This window comes from Equus caballus, chromosome 26 (genome assembly GCF_041296265.1).
Source record: "Equus caballus isolate H_3958 breed thoroughbred chromosome 26, TB-T2T, whole genome shotgun sequence".
In the NCBI taxonomy this organism is placed as follows: Eukaryota; Metazoa; Chordata; class Mammalia; order Perissodactyla; family Equidae; genus Equus; species Equus caballus.
Genome location: NC_091709.1, coordinates 22614737 through 22642195, shown reverse-complemented (window position 1 = coordinate 22642195; position 27459 = coordinate 22614737). Strand labels below are relative to the sequence as shown.

General features: G+C 37.5%; 1 protein-coding gene across 20 annotated transcripts in view; it reads right to left on the bottom strand.

Moving 5' to 3' along the window:
* Positions 1 to 560: 560 nt before the first annotated feature.
* LOC138920927 (uncharacterized) overlaps positions 561 to 27459 on the bottom strand; it is a 613683-nt gene continuing 586784 nt past the window's right edge. For 17 of the 20 annotated variants that reach the window (XR_011432956.1, XR_011432960.1, XR_011432959.1 and 14 more), the window contains one exon: positions 561 to 1080. Coding sequence is in view for 1 of the 20 variants with exons in the window: in XM_070252394.1 (XP_070108495.1) it covers positions 1055 to 1080 (26 nt within the window). In the remaining 19 variants the exon portion in view is untranslated. The remainder of the gene's footprint in view (positions 1081 to 27459) is intronic. The other 3 variants (XR_011432977.1, XR_011432975.1, XR_011432962.1) reach the window with 3 other exon arrangements.

Below are 27459 nucleotides of genomic sequence, written 5' to 3'. Positions count from 1 at the left end.
GGCTCGTCCAAACACTCTTCACTTCAGCATCTCTAGCAATACAAGCATATATAAAACTTTTCTTCCTAATGGTCCCTCAGGACAGTTCTGAGAAAAGTTTAATTATTTTTCTCATAATCACCGAAGTTATCCCCTGAGCAGTTGTGGAAAATTTCTTCCTCAGTGGCATAAAAGAACCGAACATTTAATATTTCTGAGGGAAAACTAGTTTCTTTGAGTCACAAGTATATTGTGAGTCTTTGTACCCATCTGTAAGATACTCTTTTTTTATCTCTTCTTCAGGTACGAATTCCTGAATTTCCAACACGTTTTTTTTTTTTTTGGTCATTTCTTTGTACTTTAAAAAGCTTCATTATGAATCTGATGACCAAGCATAGGCCCCGTAACCAAAGTACATGGTATCTGGTTCTCTTTCAAACAGACAGGAACATATTTCGCTTTAGAGTGATCAAAGGGACAGGACAGTTGGCAAATTTCAAAGCATGATTATGGGTTAAACATTATCCTGTTCCCTCTAGGGTCAACTGCTGAAAGAATTCATTGGCTAAGAAAGAGTCTCGTTTCTGGGGGGTAATTTGTGTTTTAATTTTATTTATCTGGACAGTCATAAAATGCAATTCTTTCTTGCGGTTCACAAGTAACAAATTTCCAATATACATGTCAATGGCAGAATGAAAACATTAAAACTTATAGTCCATTTTCCAGGAACCAAATAGCTGGCATTCTGCTGAGGTATCCACAGTTGGAAACCACAACTGAAAGTTCTGTGTGATTCCCAACCAACAGGGAGGGCTAGCGGGTTTGTGCTCCAAGTGTCCCTCATAAAAGACAGATATAGGGCACTCCATCCTTGTAGATGTCCGCTTGCCTTGTCACAAAATATCAGAAAGCACCAGGATAGCACCTACAGCAAAAATAGGCACCCATCTAATTTATATGATTAAAAAAACGCAACCCTCCTACTGAGTTTCCGAATGAGTCAGCTACATCCCATCTTCAATCAGCAGGCAGCTGACTTCCTTCTTTCAGGTTTCCGCTCATATTTTACCTCCTTTCACAAGTCAAGGGCACATTCGTGAACTAGGAGAAAGAAAAGACAGCCCGTTATTTAATTCTAATTTAGCTGTTTTTTGCTAAACAAAACATGGTAGAGAGTAAAAGTAGACCTGGAATTGTTGTCCTATTGAAATGCATTTACAGTGGTTAGATAGCATTTAATTCACTCTGTCTCCTAAGAAAAATTCGTACTAGTTGCTTCAGAAGGTATTTTGGTCAAGTAGCAAAACATACCTCATTCCCACTATGCAAAGCCTAGGCTTTGAGGCTATGGGAGCAACAACAAAAAATCCCTAAAATAATCTATGCCCTTGATATATTTCAGAAGAGAGAACTCTCTATAGATGACAATACATGGAGAGGTTTTGCATGGTTGACCAGTTCTCTCAAAGACAGAAAAGAGTAGAAGAAAACAGAGACATCAATGCATTTAACCTAGACTTACATCTGTGGAGGCAGAATAGCCTGAAGTCAATCCTGGGCAAGCCCAGCAGCAGCTGGTGATGCCTTGGGGCCTGTTACTTAACTAGTCTAAGCCTCATTTTCTTTAACCCTATAATGCGATCAAAGAACACATTTCTCAGGGTGGCTGTGAATATTATATTACGGGAGTAAAACAAATTCTGAGCAACATGTTTGACATTACTAACTTTGAGTTTAGGTTATATAAACTTTCCTTTAAAATGAAGTTATTTTACTGAACTGGGACTGACTGACAACACCTTAGTAAAAACTTAATAGCTCCCATCAGAATGGGAGTTTCCCTCATGCTAACATTTCCCTAAACAGAACTTTTGCAACGTTTAAATCATCAAGTTATTAAAAACAGAAACAGTTGGCTAACTTCTACTAAAATTTAAAACCAAAACCTGAAAAATGTTTCTAGATGATTGAGCTTTATCTGATTGTTTAGTGGGGCAATTTACAGCTACCCCAAAGTGCTAAATTGGAGACACAGGTAAGCAGGGCCTGGTGCATGCCAGCGACAGATGTTTGTAATCAAACTAAGCTAAGTGCAACTTTCTGAATTTCCTGGGTTTCAATTTGAGACCTTGTTAAATGTGTGAGGATTATTTGGAGTGATATGAAAGGGCTAACAAAGTGTAACTATGACGTGATTTCAATAAATTATAGCCCAGTTATGCCTAGATCTTTGTATATTGACACAAAATTGCAAGCAATATTGTAAACATTTTATAGAACACCTAAAACTTTGTTCTACATGATCTTCAGGGTGGGTGTTTCCAATTGTCTGACATGTTTCTTCTCGATTATTCTTAGCATTAAACTTGTTGCACTTCAGTTTTAGTTATAAGATTATTCAAAGCAGAGGTATTATGTATCTGTGTGCTTATATTCAAGTTCTCTAAAGGATTAGAATTCAATACTAGAACTTCCTGGGATAAAATGATATTAATAACAACAACAACAGGAAAAGCAAAACAGGGGACTTGATTTGTAAAAGTAAGTTTCTTTATATTCAGTATGCACTTTGTGATGGGAAGTGGCTGGAAGTGTTTTTCTCAGGGAGCTTGTTCCTATTAAAATAATGATAGCTGGCAGATTCATCTGGTCTTTCACCTAGGAATCACTCTATGCTGCTTTAGCCACCACTCAGAAAGAAATAATATGTAAGCATCATTCAGTAATCGCAGACTCTACCACGTGTCCTTATCTAATTATAATCCTTATTAGCATACGACTTTTCCCCAAGCCAGAATGGGATCAGAAACAGAGAAAGGGGAGGAGGATGATTAATGAACCATAAAAGTTCCTTTATGATTTATTTAAATAAAATCTAATCTTATAACCAAAAAATTAAAGTTTTTAGATCTTTGGGGAGCACTGTCATTTAGACACATGGCTTAGAGTGACAATATGTAGCATGGGGGATAGAGAGAAAATCACTGAGATCAAAAAGAAGATAAAATGAATTTTTTAAACTCATAAGGAAAAAGAAAGCAAATGCCATAGAGAAACAGCAGTTCATGACTTTAAAAACTGTCATCAAATAAAGCACACTGCTTCTAGAATTACTCGCCCACTAATTTAGCATGAGGATGTTGGTCTGTTGCATAAGACTCCCTTGAAAGGGGTAGATTTTTTTTTTTTTGATGATATCTGCTAAAAACAGAAAAAGAGACCAGTCTAAAGCAGATTTCCAAACATAGTAGAGACCTAAGGGTGACAAGTTGAATATCAAAAGTTTGATTTTTGTTGAAAGGAAATCAACACATTTTTGAAAGCTTTAATTCGATAGATAAATTCAAATGGTGGTTGGGTTAACATTAAGCAGATAACATGTAGTTGTAATATAAGATAAAAATGACAATAATGAGGTATGTACGTATTTTATTAATTTCAAAATAAGTGGGAATGTTGAATTATAAAGGCATTCTCTTATAAAATTACATTCATATCTGTCCTTAAAATGTAGATATAAATTTATCTGCATTTGTGTAGGTAAGTAAGGATGGATATTGGGAAAAGTGAATAAGAAAACTAGTTCCAGAAAATGCAGAAAATCAAGGCTGGAAAGAATGATCACCACTGGTGGGCACACACAATAATGAGGTGCAAAAAGGGTCCAAGCATGTGTAGCAAGATGATGAATTAGCTGTTTTAGGAAGAAGGTGACTGCATCGACTCTAATCCACTATCCTCGAAGACGAAACTCCTAAATAAATAATAAACTGAAGTGAGCATCATCTGAACAGCTGTTGATAGATGTGGCCGTGACAAAAGGAGACAGTGGGGAAAGAAGCAGAGGCAGAGATGAGAGAGAAAGGAGGAGCTACTAGACATCTGAATGGATGTCAGTGGAATTCCTTACCAGCTCAGTGGCCTCGGACAGGTTTTAGGCTCCCTAGTGAGTTATGGAAAGAAATAAAAGTAGTTGCTGCTTCCATGCTTTTGTCTGGTTAGCTGGGAACATAGCTGACGGTCTTTATGGTAGAAATGATTTGGTAACAGTGCCTTGGAATTTTATAAGGGTTTAGTGCTTGGAAAAAGATATCAAGCAGGGGAGGGTCAATGGGGTATTTTTTATGAAACATTTACCTATTTACCTCAATTCCTGGAACATAATAGATAATTAATGTCTAGTTCCCTTCCCTTCTCTTTATATATATATGTGTATATATATATTAGTTATGTGTATATATATGTATTTATATATATTTAGTTTTACTTATGTATATTTAATTTTATTTATATATTTTAGTTTTATATATATTTATATATATACTTAGTTTCATACATATATTTAGTTCTAAGTAAGTCACCTAATCTTATGATCTCTAAATTTCCTCATCTATAAAATGATTAAATGTTTATTTATGGTGCCTTTTCCAGGAAAACATTCGGCGATGTTTGATCACCTGCCCTATAATTAGAAATCATGAGTGAAAATGCTCTGTGTTCCTCCCAGGAAAGATCCACTCTAAAGTTAGCGTTGCTTCTATTGTATCTTGAAAGTGTCTTCTTGCCTCTGCAGGATTTTATATAATCCAAAGTGCAGGCAAAAAAGGGAAAAATAATGACCTAAACAGTAAACTAGCATTTAAGCTTAGCTCCATTACGTTACTTAAGTATTCTCTAAGAATAATAGACACCAAAATAGTACAAAACTACTTCAACATTAAGGGATCATACAATATTCATTACCCCAGCTAAAATAACGCATAATAGACTCATTCAGCACTTTCTATACTAGTTCACTTTCGATTTGGCTGATGGCTTTTGAGCCATTGTTTACGTAAGTGTACCAACTTCCAGGGAGATAATACATATTATCAAGTCTTTATCCTGGTACCTGCGTAAGCCATCCACTTTCGAAAGGTCTAGCAGTGTCAGGGTTAGGCAATTCAATGAACCATTTTGAGTCCTATTCTATATAGTAATTATTTGAAATATCAAAAACTGAAACAAAGTTAGCTATATTTTAAATTACCCTTTTACTTTAAAAACAAAGAAACCAATTGGGGAAATTTCTACGTTATCAACATCCTTTGGATCATTGGTTACACAACAACCAGGATCCAGCTCTACTCATATAAAATGTCATCTGATATCAAACATAAGGGGAAAAAAAAAATCTCCAAATGCTTTGATCCTTACTTCTCACTCTAATATACCAGGAGAAAGAAAGGCATAATAGAAGAAACAAGTGTAGTCAAATGCATTAAAACATTGCTATCTTGCACAAGTTGTGTCATTACAGGCAGTAAATAATAATTAATTTTCCCCCTTAAAATTAGAAAACTATAGAATGAACTGATATAGTTTCTACATTTGTCACTTACAGAATAAATTTCTTTAGTGACTACGCAAATTCTGAAGCTTCAAATTGTATTTTGAATGAGTTCCAAAATGGGATATCTAAAAAATCTGGGTCTAGGTCCTATTTCTCAGCTGAGGAGAATGGAGAGGGTGATGATACAGTGTTTACTGTTTTGAACTTGATGTAGCCCACACTTGCTTTGGGCATGGCACAATGAAATGAAAACAGGGGAGAATAGTCTTCTTGGCCAAACAGGAAAGATAAATGAGAATATACATGGAGACGCTGATGATATTGACAACCAACAGCACCTAGGAAAAAGAACCAGGAATATGGTGCAAAGAAAGTGGGATCGGGCATTTCAGGATCCAGATCTATGACTCTGGGTCTTCTCTCTGTGCTTGATCTAGTGCATCTTGCCAGGGTTTCGGCAGCTCCTCTTTGAAGTACAATTAAATCTGACCAGAGCTAGGAAAATCCAGATTTTAAAAAATATACAGAATGTAATATTCACTGAAAATTTATATTAGGAGAGAGTTTTGTGGTCAGTTTATGAAAAAAAGTAGGCAAAATCTAGAAGATGTAGCATAATGGAGAAAAAGAAATTTAAGTATAAATTGACAATATGACATATTAGGTTTAGTCGGCATTCTAAGTGTCAGGATGAATTTGACTCTAAGTGAGTTCTAGAAATGGCAAGATTCTGCTGCCCATTCAAAATTTATGTGCAAAGAGATACGAGTCATATAAATGACTTTTCAAGGAAAGAATAGTAAAAGATGTGGTATGTGTGTTTAAATAAAACACTAAAAACTCTGGCAAGATTATACTCTTTGTCCTAAATTTTTTCTTCTTTTGTTACAAAATTAATATCAGGCCCCGGACTTCCACAAGGGCTGTTTGTATTTGTTCAAGAAACCTCAAATTTGTGACGGCTAACATGGCCTATAATTGTCCACATAAAATGGAATAAAGCATTGCTGAAATCTTTAAGTGATCCTTCAGATGCTTAATGAGAAATACTGTTTAGCTGATAACGTCAAAGAACAGAAGTTTAAAAACATTTGGCCGAATTCAATTGAGTCTCAGAAAAAGTGTTTGGTGGGCAGTCTGATTTATCTGCTTAAGTGACCCCTTTTTTTGCATACAGACCTTTAGATTCACGACTCAGAAAACTGCACGTCGCAAAATGGCATCGACCTCTGGAGTTTGTTTTGAAGATTCCAAACCTCAAATATTAATCGATGAATGCTGTGGTCCACTGCAAAGCATTACATTTCAGAGACATTTTATAAAAGTTTATTCCGCATCTCACAAATCAGTCAGTTCCCAATCAAATTTAACATTCTTTAGAAGAGCTTATACTGCATAGTAAAAACTATGTGTTAAGAAATTACTTCCTGGGCCGGCCTGGTGGTGCAGCGGTTAAGTTCACATGTTCTGCTTTGGTGGCCCGGGGTTCGACGGTTCGGATCCCAGGTGTGGACATGGCACGGCTTGGCAAGCCATGCTGTGGTAGGCATCCCACATATAAACTAGAGGAAGATGGGCATGGATGTTAGCTCAGGGCCAGTCTTCCTCAGCAAAAAGAGAAGAATTGGCAGCAGATGTTAGCTCAGGACTAATCTTCCTCAAAAAAAAAAAAAGAAATTACTTCCTAAAAGAGAAATGGGGGAACACTGTAACAGCACAATGTTTATTTAGATAATTTAATAAAATGATCAAGACGACATTGTATTTTGTTTCTATATTCACAACTTTGTGTAGAAACACAGAGTTTTATATACATATATACACACACAAAGTTGTACATATATACGTATATATGACTATATGCATATGTACATATACATACATACATATCTACATACATGCACATAGGTAGAGTTCTACTGAAGTGATTTTTCATGGACGTATCCTATTTTTTTTGCATCACAGATGACGTTTCTGTCCACATATACCCTCAGGATGGGGGAAGAATCATGAGGTGCTCTGGTATATTGTCCCCTACGAGGATTGTACCACTTATCCCAGGCAGTGAGCTACAATACCATAGACTATTAGCAAGAAAAATAATGCTTGACCCACTTTCTCCTACCTAAACATTGAATCATCAATGCAGCATCCCCGATAGATTTTAATCCAATTTCTGTTTGAACTTATCCAGTTTGTTTTTGAGGAAAATTCTCTGTCCGGTGAATCTGAAGTCCAAGAGTCTGAGGTTCGGTCTTCAAGCTCCCAGTCTTGTGACCTTTTCCTCCTCTGTCTAAAGAGTCTTCTGGAGGGACAGCTACTAAGATCTTGTCTGACTCTCTGCTTTTATGAGTATGTCACTCTCTGAGAGCCAGGGAGTCTATTCAAATCCTGCACTGCTCTTGCTGTTAGAAGGGCATTCCTTGGGTCCAGCTGAAACTTATCCCTGGGCATTTCCAGCATCCATTCTCTGAGTCTTCTCAGTCTTCAGAGTCTCAATTAAAATCTAAAGCCTGACACTGCTCAGGAACAAGTTCTAAATCCTATCACTCTTTAAAAGCCAGGGCATTCTTATTTATGTGTAACAATATTCTTTTGATGAAAGTGAAGTCAATCTTTGGCTCTCTTCTTAAAGAAGCTAAAACAAAAGAGGCCATCAAATACATTCTCTGCTGGATTACACAAACTATTATGTATGATGGAGTAGGCCCCCATCAGTAGGCATGGAGATCACCTGGAATGTCCAGATGGTTCCTCAGAATGGGGGTTTTCAAAAGACCATTGCTAGACATATGTGTCTGGTTAGAATGTTTAACCTTCATGGTCTTTAATCATGTAGCATTATGTGAAATGCCACTGGCTGAATGGCTTGATGGAGTGTTTTCAAGCTGTAGAGTTTCCAATTTCTTGACCACCACCAGAAGCCCTGCAGCTACTGGGAATGTGGTCCCTACAGTCTGAATGCATGCTATTGGTCTAGGAAAAAAGAGGGCAGATGGGATTCATCCTTCACATTGTGTAGCATGGGCATAATGAGTGCTGTGATCAAATAATTGAGAGAGACAGAGAGAGAGAGAGAGAAATCAACCTCTGGGGTGGGCAAGGAATTCTGCTAGGAGAGGAGAAATACCTGAAGTGCCTTAATCTGTTTCAATTCGTTCCTAATTGCTGATAATCTCAAAGATATTTCCCCCTCAAACTTAAACCCATGTAAAGAAGATCCTCCTTGGGATTTTTAATTCTCTGAGGGAAAAAATATCAGCTGTTATGAAAGTTCATTACTCCACACAATATAAGTACTGATGAAACCAACGAGGATGCAAAGACGATGGTTGTTCATTTTAAGGGCAGCTGAGGGATATGGGAAGCCGTTTCACAGTGGGAGACATTTGCGTCAGCCGTCCTGACACGGAGCACTGACTCTGTTGTTACTCGCTGAAGCAAGTATCTAAACGTCTCTGATCTTCAGTCTTCTCATCTGTGAAGCTGGAATACTTTCAGGGTTGTGGTGAGAATTAGATAAGATAAGCCATGCAAAGGGCTTCTCACGGCCCCCGAAACTTAGTAAACACTCATAAAGCGTGGCCATTATTAATTATTTATTAGGATTATGGTGATCATATCACACTTGTGAGGAATGTTGATAATGCTTTAGCAGTAGAACTCGACCTGGGACCTTTCTGTGTGTGTAAATAACTTGTGCTGTAGGTGGTAACGATTTAGGTCATTTCAGCATTCAACTCTCTGACATGAAGTTTTTCTGTTTCAGATTTTATTTTAAAAAAATATACATTGATTACCAGACCTCACTGTGAGACTTCTGAAGACCACTGAGGCTTGATGGCAACATCTCTTGCGTGTTTTTTAGAGTCCTGATTCTACCCAAATAGACGCATAGGAGCTCTCTCGGTTTCATTTATCGGGGGTCAGCATCTTTGTTGTTGTTGCTGAAACTCTGGAAAGAGAGCGATGCGTGGAGCTGTGCTAGCCAATTTGGCAGCATGCTTTTTCAGCCCACTTGGCTGTGCACAATATTCTGTCTGAGTTTGGGAAGATCTGTCTGCTTTTTTCCTTTGTAGAGAGAGGCTATGAGGAATGAGGCAATGGATTTGTCTTATACAACAGCCTGGAAAAATAGGCCATGGCCTAACAAATAATGAGAGTTGCATGGCCTCCTTCCAGGGAGTTCCTGGCTGGAGACTGGAGGACAGGTTGAGATGCCTTCTGACAGATTTTGCACTAACTGACCTCTTTCTTAAAAGAAGTCCTGTTTAAAATAAAAGAGGGGTGGGCTGGGCAGGGGGAGGTGTGGATCCTTACATAGTATGAGAGCCTTTTAAGAAGAATCAATATGCAGATTTAGATGTCACAGGTCAAATCACATATCCCAAAACATAGCAGTAAACCATATAATCCTCATATATGGCAGTGAGGTGTGATAAGATACAGGTTTGACCTAGCCCCAAATGCTCCTCATTTGAGATTGGCCATCGAACCTCAAATGACCATACATTCCTTTTTTGCTATGTTTATCTGTGCAAAGCCTTTTGTCCTTGTGCGTTCTGCCTGTTCCAAATGACCTATTATATTTTTCTCCTTGTTTTCTTTTTCAATCAGCGAGGAAGCCTTAGACATGAACTGTAACGAGTCTTTCTTGCTCTGTACTCCGCCCCCCTCGAAATGCGCACTGCCATTTTAATTGCCTTTTCCAATGATGACTGAGTGATATCTTTCTTATTGGGCACTCTTTGTCTTTTTGGTTTAGAATTTGAGAAATGGGAGAGGTTGGAATACCATCAGTCTCTGGAGGCAGCTAATCTGACTCAGCGTCTCTATCAAAAATATTGCTCTGCAAAAAACGCAGTCCTGTCATCACTGAAACACCTAGAGTTTCTGCATCCCCTGTGCATCCTTCACTTGACTCCTTGACTGCCTGCATCGGTTCTGATGGCCGTGGACCAAATCTCCATTTCTTCATCTCAGAATAATGCTCCCCAGAGCTGCTTTCTGGAGCTATTCATAGATAAGAGCAATAACGAGCCCAACAGCATGGCTTCCTTTTCTGTATTCTGTGACATTCTCGTCTCAGCCGACGGTGTCTGGCAGCCGCACAATGAGGCTCTGCATGTGTCACGGAGATGGATGATACCTGCAGTGTCTGAATCTCCACGCTGACTCGATGAGCTCCTGCTGAACCTTACCTCCGGGATGTGAGATTCTGTGCCATTGGTTTAGAAAGGCAAACCACCCCCTTCTAAGAAATGTCTTATTTTCTCCCAATACAAAATACTTTAATGGAAATAATGGCACACATTAGGTACTTTGATGGATAGCACAGTGTACTCTCACCCTCAATATTCCTGGTTACAGGACACTGTTTTTGTCTCATTGCTCAGTTATTTTTTCAAAGCTAAAACAAAGAGGCCACTAGCATAGGTGGTAGTTCTTTATATGCTTTTCACATATGTTTGCTTTCTTCTGCTGAATGGAAATGGGAAAAATAAATTACAAAGGATGTTAATAAGCCCCTGTTTCCTTATCAGGGAAGTAGCCAGTTAATTTTGGGAAAGTCTGTTCTGATCTAAATGGACTAGTTTTTGTTGCAGCATGAAATCAGCTCAGAACTGTGCACAAATGTGCCGCAGCGGGGTCTTTGGTAATGGATTATCAGGAAGATCTCAGTGCTGCTAGGCCCAGTCAGGCACATCTGAGCAAAGTGGGATTATGTGGGATATGCATCAAAGGACTAACACCAATGACTATTTCTACCGTCTGTTTTCTAGGGCCAACTTCACGGGCATGTCACTTGCGCTGTCACACAGGGCCCCACACTTAGATGGGTAATTTAATGCTCTGCTAGCATTATCTTGAAATTCTTAATAATTTGTGAGCAATAGGACCTGAATATTTGTTTTGCACTAGCCCAGCAAATTGTGTAGCCAGTCCTGGTGCCAGGTGCTGCTCTATGCTTTGTAAATAATAATAGAATTCCTCCTCAGTTTTCCTTCCTCATGAATTTTGACTGAGGTACAACATGACAGATATCAGGGTAGATATTAGGATACCAAAGAGAGCAGGAGGCAGCCTGCTCACTCAATATGAAGGGTTACATTCATATCAAAGGTGGCCATAAGAACATGTTCCATGTGTCTTGGGCCCATCAGTCAGATCAACAGTCTAAAAAGAGGGTTAGAAAGGAAAGATTTGTGAAGATATCTCTTCAGAGGGAGCAATTCCCTTGCTATGAGTCCCCCCTCCCTTTTGTGGTTGGGAGGATAAGGACATAAGGGGGACGCAAAGGACTGATATTCCTTGCAGGACATTTGGTCCTGTCCAGAATGTTCATAAGATATCTGGTCCGTGCCAAAAGGTCCATGACATTTGGTCCTCCCCAAAACATCCATGAGCATATATGATTCATGCCAAATTGTTTTGAAGAGGGCCAAATATCAAGGACTTTTGGGCGTGGACCAAATGTCTTATGGGTATTTTGTACAAAACCAAATGTTAAGATAATATATGTGAGGCCATTAGCACTATTTCTGGCATAGAGAAGTACTTAATAAATGGCATTTTTTTTCTAATTTAGGAGAGGGAATCAGTCTAATTATTAAAAGAGTAAACCTTAAGAGCCACAAACCTGGCTTTAAATTCTAGTGCTATCATTTATTAATTTGCTAAGGTCTCTTAACCTCTGTGTTCCTTAGTTTTCTCCTTTCCAACATTTGGATAGTACTTTACGTAAAACATTGCGATAATTGAATGTGTAATAAAGATGCGACCAGTATGTCGACAAGTATGATGCATGTGTTCTGTGATCACTGAATAAAGTTTAATGGGATCGTGGGGGAAGGTATAACCTTCTCCTGTCCCTGGAGGGAATGCTCAGACAACTTCCTCTGCTTTTCCACTCATTATTAGGTAAATGGAGATCCACCTATTACTTTAAATTGATAACACAGGCTTGATTTTGTCACCAGAATGTTTAGTCTGGTATAATAGTGAAAATTCCAAATCTGATTTAACATGCAACTTAACTCCTCCACCAGCTGGCACCGGTTTCAGGCTAGGACTCACAGGCTCTGGTCCTTCTCCCTTCCTGCTCACCATCTCTCCCAGTGCTCAGCTGCATTTCAGGATCAAAATTGGAGAGAGCGACAAGAAGTAATACCTAGGTAGCTTTATGCTTTCTGGTCTGGCAGATAGTTAAAGCTGACAGCTCTTAGTGGAAGGTCATACACATGATTAAAGCTGACCCTGGTCCTCATGGTTGCTTTAAGGGGCTTTTTGAATGTTCTCTTTGGTCAATCTCTCTCATGATTCTTTGGTCCCAACAGACACATTTCTATTCCAGGGCCTTGACTCCTGCCTCAGCTACTACTCACCAGCTGAACATCCTTCCCCTAGGATTTTCTCATGCCTCCAGAAGCCCCAAGATAGATGTTGGAAGACATAAGATAATTCTACACCAGGACTGTCTTCCAGATGGCCCACAGCCAGATTCGTGCATCATCCCTTGTTCCAACAAACGAAATCACCTCCCTTTGATCTCCTATTTAGCCTCTCTCTTAGTTTATAGATTTCCAAGTATGAGTTGGATCTAAGCCATAGTCCACTGTAGCTTTCTCAGGCATGAATCAGATATCGGGATTAGTGGACATCTGGTCGTGTCCAAAATTTTCATAAGACATTCGGTCCATTCCAATAGGTCCTTGATATTTGGTCCTGTCTAAAACGTCCATGAGTAGAGTTGGTTCATGCCAAAAGGTCCATGACGTTTGGCCCTGTCTAAGACATCCATGAGCAGATTTGGTCCATGCCAAATGGTTTTAGACTGGACCAAATATCAAGGACCTTTTGGCATGGATCCAACATCTTATGGACATTTTAGATAGGGCCAAATGGTCCTGCAAACATCAAGGATGTTTTGGCATGGATCCATGTCTCCATAGACATTTGGACAGGACCAAATATGGCTAGATATCAAGAACTTTTTGGCAGGGACCAAATGTCTGATGGATGTTTTGGACAGGACCAAATGTCCTGCAAGGGAACTGAGATTTAAAGCATTTCAGTAACCAGTCAATAACTAGTCTGAAATTACATAGGTGGCTCTTGTCTGCCTGACCCAATATTTGTGCAATTCATTAAGAGAGAGAGGCAGAAAGAGAGAGATTTCCTTTCTACTTTTCTTCTCAGATAAGTCACATCTTTGCTAAAGTAAAACACATATGGAGATCCTCCTAATTATGTAGTCAGTAGTAGGGACCAAAAGTAACAACGTCATTATTAGCTGGACATGGTCCCATGAAGAGCTTACCATAAATACAGAAAGAGAAAATTAAGTCGTGACAACCTTAGCCATTAATGAAGTGACCAACTATGCATTACTCACTCTATGTGAAATCCTCACATTAGAGAGGGCTGCTTTGTCCTGTTTCCAGGAATATTCAGAGAAGTCTTCATGGAAGAGATGAGTCATTAATAACAGTTGCTTGTGTGTGTGTGTGTGTGTGAGGAAGATTGGCCCTGAGCTAACGTCTGTTGCCAATCTTCCTCTTTTAGCTTGAGGAAGATAGTCGCTGAGCTAACATCTGTGCCAATCTTCTTCTATTTTATGTGGCATGCCACCATAGCGTGGCTTGACAAGTGTGTGTAGGTCTGAGCCCAGGATCCGAACCAGAGAACCCCAGGCCACTGAAGTGGAGTACGTGAACTTAACCACTGCACCACTGGGCCAGCTCCCAATAACAGTTTTATTGAAATAGTTAAAGGACAAAAAGGAAAACATCCTGGTTGGGGGGTGGGAGCAAAAGCAAGATCTCAGAACTGGCAATAAGCATAACCAATGAAGCGAGAAGGCAGAGGAAAAGTTTTCCTTTTAGAAAGACTGCTGTTTTTTCTAGAAGAGTGGGACACATGTGGCTACATTATTTGTGTAGAGAGCTGAAGTCAGTCTGATGTATGCGAACATGATGTGGTAGGAAATGACAGTCCAGGGCACGTTCTTCAAGTGAGTAAGCAATGAAAGTTAAGTTTTTGAAATATTTGAGAGCGGTTTGCTGGCTAGACTGAAGTGAAAAAAAGAATATAGCCAGTGAGAGTGACTAGAAATTTGTTGAAGTTGTCTTGGTATGATGTGGCACCTCATTTTAGCCTTTGTAGAATGGACTTTTGGATTCTCTCAGCTTTCTTTCTTGAATGAGAGTAGAAAGGAATGGGGGTGAAAGTAGAGAGATCTGGAATCTAGATATGTAGATATGTAGCTATCTAGATTCCAGATATGTACATACAGTCATGTGTTACATAATGATGGGGGTACATTCTGAGAAATGCATCATTAGGCAGTTTCATGGTTATGAGAACATCATCACAAACCTAGATGGTATAGCCTACCACACACCTGGGTTGTATGGTACTAATCTTAGAGGACTACCATGGTGTATCTTGTCCAGCATTGACCGAAACGTCATTATGCGGTACATGACTGTATCTGCAAACTCTAAGAGAAGACCTGTAGCCATGGAACAATGTGGGGAGTTTTTATCATTGAATATTAAATACAGTAGATAAATCTTATAGTTCAATGAACCAAAAGAGCAAGGCATATGACAAATTTCCAATATCCATAATAGTGTATGGAAAAATTATCATTGTGGTACTAGGAAGCATGATGTGGTAGAAATAGCAGGGACAAGAATCAGAATTATTTATTTTCTTTTGAAGCACAATATTGCTATACGGAGAAAATTTATCTTTTGTTTTTCTTAACATTTTAAAATCAGCATACAGTTCTAGTTTGTTACCTGCTGCACTTGTAGACAATGGAATATTCAAAGAAAATTCTGAATACACTGAACACTTAGGAGTAAATGACTTCTATTTAAAACTCCCTAACATACTTTCTGCACTTGGAATGCTAAATCAAAACTTATCATCAAAGGCTTTTTTGTAAAATGCCAGGATGCTATTGAATAGGATAACAGGGAGGCAAAGAGGGGAATCTTAATTTGCTCAAAACTTCTCTTACAGTATCTTGATGGACTCTTGTAGGAGTTGTTGGGGGGAGTAAATCATCAATGTGGCGCATTTTCCAAATCTCTCACTGGCAACGTTCATATCATGGTTTCTACGTGAAGTGTTGACCATGGAGGAAACATTACTGAGAATGGCTGTGATGGATCAGCCAATAAAGCTCGAGTCGCTCTCTGTCTTCATATCCACTCGTCTAGTGTGTCTCTGACATGAAACAGAATCAACTCAGAAGGAGAAAAATAAGATTACCTAGGATTCCAGACAAATTTCTTTTACGTTTGGCTTATTCCTTTGAATGATCTCTTAAAAACTGACCTTTCTGTTGAGGCATTTTCTAGAACAGTAGGATGTCCTATTGAAGCATGCCTGTTGAGAGTCTCTGAATGCCCTTTTTTTTGCCCACAGTTGCACAAGTCTATTTCAGCCTTGGACCAGAAAAAACAATGTGATATTATTTTTCCTCTTTTCAACAATGTCCAATTTCCATTGTCATGAATTTTAATTGATTTGAAGTAATGAAATATAAAAGAAATATAAATGTATGTTTGAAATCAGATGTTAATTTGTGTTCTCACTTTCAAAACCACTTTGTTTGTTTGTATCTGCACAACTCATCAGTCAATTACATCCCTGTAGGTATAACGCACACATGGATGACTTTTTCAGAGATTTATTTCTGGGATAAATACATGCTGCCTTCACAAACTTGGTCCTGAATTCCTAATAGATATATTCATTGATTTGGTTAAAATCCAAACATTCTCAGGAACATCACATATGGTATCTGGAAGGCAGTTTTACTCAGGTTGAAATGATGAATCTCTACAAAAACCCTTCAACTGGCTCCAACATTTTGCTCAAAATGTAGAGCTTCATAGGTCTTATTTTTGCACAATTTTTTCTTTTCTTTTTTTAAATTGAAACAAGTCAAGATTATTGAAATAAAAATTGAGAAATCTAACAGTGCAAATAAATGTGTAAGTGCATTCTAAGCAGCTAGTGGAAGAGTAGCAGTGAAGGAAGTAATAAAAGCATGGAGTTGTTCCAATGAAAAGCCATGTTAGAAGAAATCCCAGCTCTTGCTGACACTCTTTTGACTATAAGCTTTGTTACTGTCACTATCTAAATTTATTCTTAGTACCTTAAAATAGTTATGTCACTGTCAGTAACCTGGTATGCCACAGAAATGTTCCATCCTGTGTTTTGAAGTCATTCTTGATCCAAACAGAAATCATGTAAAAGCTAACCAGATTCAACGCTAACAGCATTATATAATATAATTCTCTTCCTATCATTCATTTCCTATACTTTTTTTTTTGAAGGAGATTGGCCCTGAGCTAACATCCGTGCCCATCTTCCTCTACTTTATATATGGGATGCCTGCCACAGCATGACTTGACAAGCAGCGCATAGGTCCACCCTGGGGATCTGAACCAGCGAACCCCGGGCCACCGAAGCAGAGAACGCGAACTTAACTGCTACGCCACTGGGCCAGCCCCTCCTATACTTTTTCATATTCTACTACTGTTCTCCTTCCAAGATTATTGCTGATGCAATATTTGACACTAATAATAGTCATTAGGAGTGGCTAATTATAAGAATCTTTACACAAGAACAAAAAAAATCAAGAGTTACCCAAAATTATAGTGACAGAGATAAAACTTTAGAAATTATGTTCAAGTGAAGATGAGTCATTCTAATATTATGAGCTAGTATTTTATATTTGTCAAGCACTTTATAATTATCCAGTTATGTATGCATAGTATGTATATAAATATGCTGTTTTATGAAATGTTCAATAATTTTTTATTGAATGTGCACCATATATCAGCACTATGCTTGGTGACGGGCATATGATGATGGATATGAAAAATCCTAACCCTCTGGATCTTTTGGTCTCCTTACCCCTCCTCATGAAACAGGCAGGAATAGGATTATTAACTGAAGTCCAGAAATCAAACAGCTTGCCCAGGTTTCAGAACTGTGAGTATCTAAGGCATTCCTATTCCTAGCTCAGAGTTATACTCAATACCTCTACACTTCTCAAATTATGTTCCACCATAGATATTCCACAAGAATAACCTTGTATTGCCAAAGGACATTAGAGACATTTCAGGCTCTATCTTCTTTGGGGAGATTCAAAACACACATGAAACATTTTGAGGAGCAGTTCAGTAGAGAAGCATTGTTTAATTCAGCGAGTCCCAAACTATTAACATCTCACTGTATATAGCTTTTGGACATACTGTGTTGCACTTGTATCTTCAAGGGCTAAGCTCACGAATACATTGTTTAGCCCATTAAGTGAGAAAGTTGTCAAACCCACTTGGCCTCCTTGCTCGGCAATCCCTGTGCTAGAGTAGCACTTATTGTTGTCACATGGTAACTCAGTATTGAGTAAATCTCAGAACAGCAAAGTATATAAACTACTGTTCCTCTTGCCAGCCTTCTTTGTCTCTTTGGAAAGGAAGAAAAGGTCTGTAAGTATTAGACTTAATATTTTTAATATTGAATATTAAATGTTTTATAAGGAGTTTAATCCTTCAAATACTGTGTGGTGACACAATATTTTATAATCACACCATGAATACTCAACCTTCTAGAAAGGGATACCTCAAACTAATTATATGTTATCTTCACCATTTGGGTGGATATTGGGTAAGAAGAACCCACGTCTTGTGGAATAGTGCCATGCCTTTCTATACATAACTTTATTCTACAAACCCATCCTAATGTTGCTGTCATGTGGTCTTTATAAAAGAACCCTCTCATGACAACTTGCATCACAGTGTTGCTTGCAGATGTTAAGGCACCATACCCAAAGAGGCTTGCTGTAGTAAAGTTTCAGTATAATGTAATGTTTACTAGATTTATGAAATTGCATAGTTAATTTTTTTAAATCACTTTATTGAAGTATGATTGACATACTTCTGTACAGATTTGAGTATACAACTCAGTGAATTTGGGGATAAGTAGTTACCTGTGAAACTATCACTACCACCAAGGCCATAAACATATCTATCATCTCTCAAGGTTTTCTCCCACCCCCTTTATTATTATTATTTTTTGTGCATGTGGTAAGAACACTTAACATAATATCTACTCTCTTAGCATAAAATATACTACTGTTAGCTGTGGGCACTACGCTATCTAGTAGGTCTCCAGAAATTATGGATTTTGCATAACTGAAATTTTGTACCCTTTGACCATCATCTCCCCATTTCCCCCCCCCCCCAACTCCTGGCAACCACCATTCTACTCTCCCCTTTTATGAGTCTGACTATTTTAGATTTCACATATGAGTGGTATCATACATATTTGTCTTTCTCTGTATGACATTGTCACAAATGGCAGGATTTCCTTCTTTTTTATGGCTCAATTATATTCTATGGAATATATATATACCACATTTTCTTTATCCATTCATCTGTCAATAAACATTTAATTTGCTTCCATGTCTTTGCTATTGTGAGTAACACTGCAGTCAACACGGGAGCACAGATGTCCCTTCAAGATCCTGGTTTCAATTCTTTCAGATAAATACCCAGAAGCGGCATTGCTTGATCATATTGTAGTTCTATTTTTAATGTTTTGAGGAACCTCCATATTATTTTATATAGTGACTGTACCAATTTACGTTCCCACCAAAAGTGTATCAGGGTTCCCTTTTTCCCATATCCTCGCTAACACTTCCTTTTTTTTTTTTTTTTTTTGGGTGAGGAAAATCATCACTGAGCTAACATCTGTGCCAGTCTTCCTCCACTTTACATGTGGGTTGCTGCCACAGCATTACTGATGAGTGGTGTAGGTCAGCACCCAGGATCTAAATACACGAACCTGGGCTGCTGAAGCAGAATGCGCAGAACTTAACAACTACCCCACAGGGCCAGCCCTCTATCCTTTTTTTTTTTGGAATAACTGCCATTCTAAAAGTTGTGAGGTGATATCTCATTGTGATTTGATCTGCATTTCCCTGATGATTAGTGATATTGAGCACCTTTTCATATACCTCTTGGACATTAATATGTCTTCTTTGGAGAACTGTCTTTTCAGATCCTTTGCCAATTTTTTAACACGGTTCCTTATTTATTTTGCTATTGAGTTGTAGGAGTTGCTTATATATTTTAGATATTAACCCACTATCAGATATACAATTTGAAAATATTTTATCCCGTTCTATAGGGTGTGTTTTCATTTTGTTGATTATTTTCTTTACTGTGCAGAAGCTTTTAGTTTGATGCAATCCCACTTGTTTATTTTTGCTTTTGTTGCCTGTGTTTTGATGTCAGTTCCAAAAAATCTTTGCCAAGACCAATGTCAAGGAGGTTTTCCCAATGCTTTCCTCTAGGAGTTTTACAATTTCAGGTCTTACAGTTAAGTGTTTAATCCATTTTGAGTTGATTTTTGTGTATAGTGTAAGATAACCTTTCAATTTCATTCTTTTTGTATGCAGATACCCAGTTTTCCCAGAGTGTTTACTGAAAAGACTATTCTTTCATAATTTTGTGTTCTTGGCATCCTTGTTGAAAATTATTGACCATATATGCATGAGCTTATTTCTGGGCTCTCTACTTTGTTCCATTGATCTGTGTGTCTGTTTTTATGCCTGTACCATGTGTTTTTGATTACTGTAGCTTTGTAATATAGTTTGAAATCAGGAATCATGATGCCTCCAACTTTGTTCACCTGGCTCAAGATTGCTTTAGATATCTGGGGTCTTTTTTGGTTGCATATGAATTTAAGGGTTGTTCTTTCTGTTTCCGTGAAAAATGTTGGAATTTTGATAGGGATTGCGTTGAATCTAAATTGCTTTGAGTTGTATGGTCATTTTGCCCATATTAGTTTTTTCAATCCAAGAATATGAAATATCTTTCCATGTATTTGTGTCTTCTTTAATCTCTTTCATCAATGTTTTATGGTTTTCAGTGTACAGATCTTTCACCTCCTTGGTTAGGTTTCTTCCTAAGTATTATATTGTTTCTGATGCTATTGTAAATGAGCTTGTTTTCTTAATTTCTTTTGTGGATAGTTCATTGTTAGTGTATAGAAACGCAAACTGATTTTTGTATGTTGATTTTGCATCCTGTAACTTTACTGAATTGGTTTATTAGTTTTAACAGTTTTATGGTGGAGTCTTTAAGGTTTTCTAAATATAAGATTGTGTCATCTGCAAACAGAGACAATTTTACCTCTCCTTTTTCAATTTGGATGTCTTTTATTCCTTGGAAACACAGCCTACTAAAATTTATGGGATGTAGCAAAGCAGTTCTAAGAGGGAATTTTATAGCAATAAATGCCTACATTCAGATAAAAGAAAGATTTCAAATCAACAACTTAACTTTACACCTCAGAAAACTAGCAAAACAACAAATAAGCTCCAAGCTAGCAGAAGGAAGGAAATAATGATGATTAGAGCAAAAATAAATGAAATAGAGGCTGGAAAACCTCTTGGTAGAAAAGATCAACAAAACTAAAAGTTGGTTTTTTTTTTTTTTTGGAAGATTAGCCCTGAGCTAACATCTGCAGCCAATGTTCCTCATTTTGCTGAGGAAAACTGGCCCTGAGCTAACATCTGTACCCATAATCCTCTAATTTATATGTGGGATGACTGCCCCAACATGGCTTGACAAGTGGTGCGTAGGTCTGCACTCAGGATCCGAACTGGTGAACCCCAGACCACAGAAGCAGAACGTGTGAATTTAACTGCTGAGCCACCAGGCTGGCCCCTAAAAGTTTTTGGAAAAGACCAACAACATTGACAAATGTTTATCTAGACTAAGAAGAAAAGAGAGAATACTCAAATAAAATTAGAAATGAAAGAGAAGACCTTACAACTGATAGCATGGAAATACAAAGAAGTATAAAAGACTACTATGAATAATTATATGTGAACAAATTAGATTACTTAAAAGAATAGATAAATTCTTAAAAATATACAACCTACCAAGATCGAGTCCTGAAGAAGTAGAAAATCCGAACAGACCAATAATGAGTAAGGAGACTGAATGAGTAATCAAATACGTCCTAACAAAGAAAAGCGCTGGGCCACGTGGCTTCACTGGTGAATTCTATGAAACACTTAAAGAAGAATAAACCCAATCCTCCTCAAATTCTTCCAAAAAATTGAAGAAGAAAGAACTCTTCTAAACTTATTTTACAGGGCCAATATTACCCTGATACCAAATCCAGACAAGGACACTGCAAGAAATGAAATACTTAATTTATATTAAAAACTACGTTGAATGATGGTAACCAACCTATGGCCCATGATCATACTGATCATACTTGATTCTCTAAGACTTCACATACAAACTTTGAAAAAGGCTTGAGAAAAAAATCCAATCATTATCTATCGGACTGATACTGTGATTGAATATATTATTTGTTTGAAATATCTTAAATGAGCCAACAATATGAAACACTCAGTTTATTCAGAAACATAGAAAATTATAAGTAAACAATTTAGAAAGAGAAGCCCTAGGAGTCCTGAAAGGCCAGGATTGCCAAAAGTGTATTAACCAGGAGGAAATAGACTAAGATTTGTTGACAAATCTGCTGCTGGATGGGCATGCAATGTTCAGTGATTAATTTCCTTAACCATTGTAAATCCAAGCTTCCTTATCTATAAAGTCTGGATATTGGTACAACTCTGCTTAACTCAGCAATATCAGGTAGAAAAGTTGTGTAAACTTATGTAAGGCATTTTGTAATCTAAAAATTATACTCTTAAGGTCATTCTGTTTAGGAAGCAGAGGGAAGGAGTTACATCAAATTACTCTGTGAAAGCTGAGCTACCTCTTAATAGTTGAAGAGCTCAAGGAAAGTTATTAGTAGAAAGACTTATGTTAGGATAGGCTGCGATATTCTATGGGAGCCAAAACAAACAAAACAAAACAAAAGCTATGGTTTAACATAATAGAAGTGTACATATTATTCATGCTATATGTCTAACATAGGTCAGCAGAGGCCTCTACTCCACATAATCACTCAGGGACTGGGCTGATGGACAGTATGACATCTCAAAAAAGATCTTCTAAAGTTCAGCAACAGGAAAGAGAGACTGGAGAATCATGGATGGGCTTTTCACTGCCTGAGCTGCTCAAAGATCCACTGGCGCTTAATTGTGTTGGGGCTAGGAAGTATAGGAGAGCAAATGGATTTTGTTATGTATTGCTGTTTCTACTGTGGGACTTAATTTACTTTAGTGAGAGAGAGAGACAGAAGGAGGAAGGATGGAAAACTTCTAATAACAGTCAAAACAACATTACATTATACTTCTGTGATTCTTTGATTCTCTGACATCAACTGAGTGTCCTACAATTCAATTCAATTCTGACACTTACTATCTGGAGTTAGCACAGTTTCTACCAGTTAAGGGCTTAGTCCCACAAGACTTCCCCCACTGCAGATACCAATCGCAAGCTCCAGGGGCCACTAGTACTTCTCACAGACCAGCTATAAATTTGAGGGTTCCCACAAACCCCTCCTTAAGTTTCATAATATGCTAGAACAACTCACAGAACTCAGGAAAACACTCTACTTCTGTTTCCTAGTTTCTTATAAAGAATACAACTCATGAACAGCTAAATGGAAGAGATGCATAATGCAAGGTATAGGGGAGTGGATGGGTGCATGGAACTTCCATGTGCTCTCAAGGCACATGATCCTCCAAAGAACATCATTGTGTCACTAACTCAGAAGCTCTCTGAACCCCAACACTTAGAGGTATTTGCGGTGGTTTCATAACATAGGCATGACTGAATAAATCATTGACCATTTGTGATTGAACTTGCTCTCCAGCCTCTCTCCCCTTCCTGGATGCTGTGAGGTGGGACTGAATGTTCCCACTCTAATCATCCTTGGTCTTTCTGGAAACCAGCCCTGATCCTGAAGCTATCCAGGGAACCTCACTCATTGGTCATATTATTAGCATACAAAAATCACTCAGGAGATTTTAAGACTTTTAGAAGCTGTGTGCCAGGAACCAGGAACAAAGACCAAATAAATACTTTTTTATGATACTAAATATTTTAAAACAAATAGAACTCACGCCATATAGTAAAACTAACTCAAAATGGATCAAAGACCTAACTATCAGAGCTAAAACTATAAAACTCTTAGAAGAAAACCTACAAATAGATCTTTATGACCTTAGATTAAGCAACAGTTTCTTAACTATGATACCAAAAGCACAAGCAACAGAAGAAAAAAATTGATAAATTGGATATCATCAAAAACAATACCTTTTGTACTTCAAAGGACACTATCAAGGAAGTGCAATGACAACCCACAGAATAGCAGGAATTTTGCAAATCATATATCTGATAAGAGATTGGTATTTATAATACTTAATGAATTTCTACAATTCAATGATAAAGAGACAAATATCCCCATTAAAAATGGGCAAAGATTCTGAATAGGCATTTCTCCAAGAAGATACACTAATGGGCAAATAGCACATGAAAAGATTCTCAACACCATTAGCCATCAAGAAAATACAAATCAAAACCAAGATGAGATAACACTTCACATCCATTAGGATGACTGTAATCAAAAAGAAAATAATAACAAATATTGGTAAGGATCTGAAGAAACTGGAACATTCGTATATTGCTGGTAGGAAAAAAATGTAGAAAAAGTAAAATGGTGCAGTCTGACAGTTCCTCCAAAGGTTAAACATAGTGACCATATGACCCTATAATTCTACTCCTAGGTACATGCCCAATAGAAATGAAAACATGTGTCCATACAAACACTTGTACATGAATGTTCATAGAAGCATTATAATAGCTAAAAAGTGTAAAGGATCCAAATGTCCATCAACTGATGCATACATAACATGGTATATCCATACAATGGAATACTTACTATTCGGCTACAAAAAGGAACGAAGTACAGATACATGTTATAATATGGATGAATTAACACGTTAACTTAAAGAAGCCCATTAAAAACTACATATTTTATGATTCCATTTATATGGAATGTCCAGAATAGGCATATAGAAAGAGAACATAGATTACTGGTTGCCTAGGGCTAGGACAGGGGAGAACAGGAGTTGGGGGGAAATGGGGATTGGCTGTTAATGGGTACATGGTTTCTTTGTGGGATGATGATAATGTTCTAAAATTGATTGTGATGATGGTTGAATGACTCTGTAAATATACTAAAAATCATTCAATTGTACACTTTAAATTAGTGTATTATGTGGTAGATTAATTATATCTCAAATAAAGCTGTTTAAAAAACTAGTAGCCACAAGAGATTTAAAAAAAAGAACCACTGGGAAAAATTCTGTTTGTTCTGCATTTTCTTCCATTCTACCTCCTTGTACTTTCGTATAAGGATGTTTTCAACATAGCTCTATAATAGCCTTTGCAGAGCACAATACAGATATTTAAAGAGAAGCTTTTTAGACTAATGATCTCCAATGTGATATAACAAATAAAATAGAGCTTTGATTTATATTTATTTTATATTAAAATAAAAAAGAAAGAAATCAGGTTTTATAGAAATTTAATACACAAATTGACAGGTGTGTTCCCACTTGTCCATGGGTTGTCCAAGGGTCTCAGGCACTGATTGATGCCATTCAGGATATTTTGGAGGAAAAGAGTGTAAATTCAGCCCTTCAGTGTCACATTTAGATTTACCCACCTTTCTTCTCTTAGAATACATATTGCATAATATTTGTCTGTGTGTGGTTTAGATTATATCATCTGAAATAGTAGGTTTTTCACCATTTTTTTATAAAACTGTCTTATCTGAAACCTTAGAAAGTAAGCTAGGTAAAAGAATTTTGTAACTTATTCTTTTTTAAATCTTCCAAGTGGATATCTTAATGTGAGTTTGTGAACTGAGTTGCATCCAGTGGTAGCATGAGTGAAAGTTGGGGATGGAAATCTAGAGAGGGAGCAAGGAAAAGAGTAGGTGAGTGAGAGAAACAGAAAAAGAAATAGATTGGTGGAGTGAATGAATGTGTACAGGGGCACAGCAATGACTCAACAATTGTGATTCAACTACATACTACACCCAAATGCATTGCAAAAGTTTTGGGGATATAGAAAGGAACACAAATGCTTTCTCCTGTCCCAGAATACATGGTTTGACATTGAGGTTTGGGGTTTCTAATAATTATAAAGTATACTAAAAAATGAACTTAATATCTATAATCAAATAATTATAAATGTTTGATTTGGAAAAATGAATTCATTTAGCCTAGAGAAGTCAAGATAGGCTCCAAATGCTAACAATGATGATACTGGAGTTGGCTGTTGCTGAATGAGGAGTTTCCATGACTGAAGAAAAGATGAAAGGGCAGTACAAGTGGAAAGATTTATTGTGTCCAAATCACAGAGGTATAGAAGAGAGAACTTGGTGGATTTTTCCATGTGTCCAGAACACATGCTATTTGATGGAGTAGCTAGCGATTCTGGGATGTTCCATATACTCTGGATTAGAAAATACTTTGCACTTATACATTGAAAACCACCACATGAAAAATCTATCACAGTAGAGTAAATTGTCGTATTCTACAAACTCCTCATAAATAAATCTGTTCTTTGGCCCTAGAAACATATCACTTCAAGCGTTTTGCACTTTACATGGACTATCCTTTTACTACCAAAAGATAAAATATTTTATTTTGTTTGAGTTCAGTAAAACATTTTGGCTTCTTCTGAAAGTACTTTCATTTGCAAATTTCTAAGCATCAACTTGCATTCTAAATATTTCACAGCCATTTAATTCTTCCACTTGACTTTAAAAGCTGTCTGACCTTAACAGGAGGTTGCCAGCTCTCAAAATATGTGTTCTTGCAAAGAACAATCCACTTCTAGGACATATCTGCAGTCATTTTCCCCACAGATAAAGGGGCCACTTTAGATAACTGCAATGATAGATATTTAAGATAAATATTAATACTGGATGTTAAGTTATTTTACAACCTAAAAAGAAACGAGATGCATAGGGCAGCAGCAGCAACAACAATACACACACACAGAGTAGACTTTCCCTACTCTAAAACTTTCCAAAGAAATTATTTCATTTACTTTGAAAAGTTTTTATTTTAGGCCAAATAGCCTGATTATTTGTAGCTCGAGAATGTCAAGTGCGTGTCAGAAATTGGCATGAGTACGAGCATCAATCTGTCTTGGGGAAGGAAATTTGTATAGACTTCTGGCACCAAAGAGGATTCTGTAGGAAATATGTTGTCTGGATGTCATGACTTCTTACTCAACTCTCAAATAATTGTAGTAGGAAGTTTGATTTGTAGAACTAACTCAGCCAGAAGGGTGAGAGATTCTCTGCCCTCACCAATGTGCGCGACCTCCCAGCTGTCCTGCTGATTCCATTTGGCTCAGGTCAAGTTCATAAGAACATCTTCTGAGATGCGGAGTTGCTGGCATTGAGAAAGCTGTTATGCCTGAGCACCTCATTTCCCTCCCACATCGGGATTTATCACTAAGAACACATCTGTGCGCCACAAAAAGCAGAGCGGATTTTTTATAAATATTTAATTATTATGACAATCTTTTGTCTCATTTGCATGGATACTTAAGAGTGAATATTTGAATTATTTTTAAAGTACTTTAACTTGTAAGTGGCTTTGCTATCTCATATGAATGGACCTGAACTATACAAACTTCTGCTAGAAAACTTCAGAGAATATATAAAAGACTGTATTCCACATTTCTGAATTTAACTTTGAATATACTACAATAAGTTGATAATCTGTAAGTGAAAATAGAGTTTTTGAATAACCAAATCTTATTTTACAAGAACCAAGAAGTAATGGGGAGGCTTTGTTTTAGTTTAGTTTAGTTTTGTTTTTGAGGAAGATTAGCCCTGAGCTAACATCTGCTGCCAATCCTTCCTCTTTTTGCTGAGGAAGACGCGCCCTGAGCTAACATCCGTGCCCATCTTCCTCTACTTTATATGTGGGATGCCTGCCACAGCATGGCTTGACAAGCAGTGCATAGGTCTGCACCCGGGATCCAAACTGGCGAAACTTGGGCCACCAAAGCACAATGTGAGAACTTAACCACTGCGCCACTGGGCTGGCCCCTGTTTTAGTTTTTATATATAAAAGATTAAAAACAAAAAAGATCTCT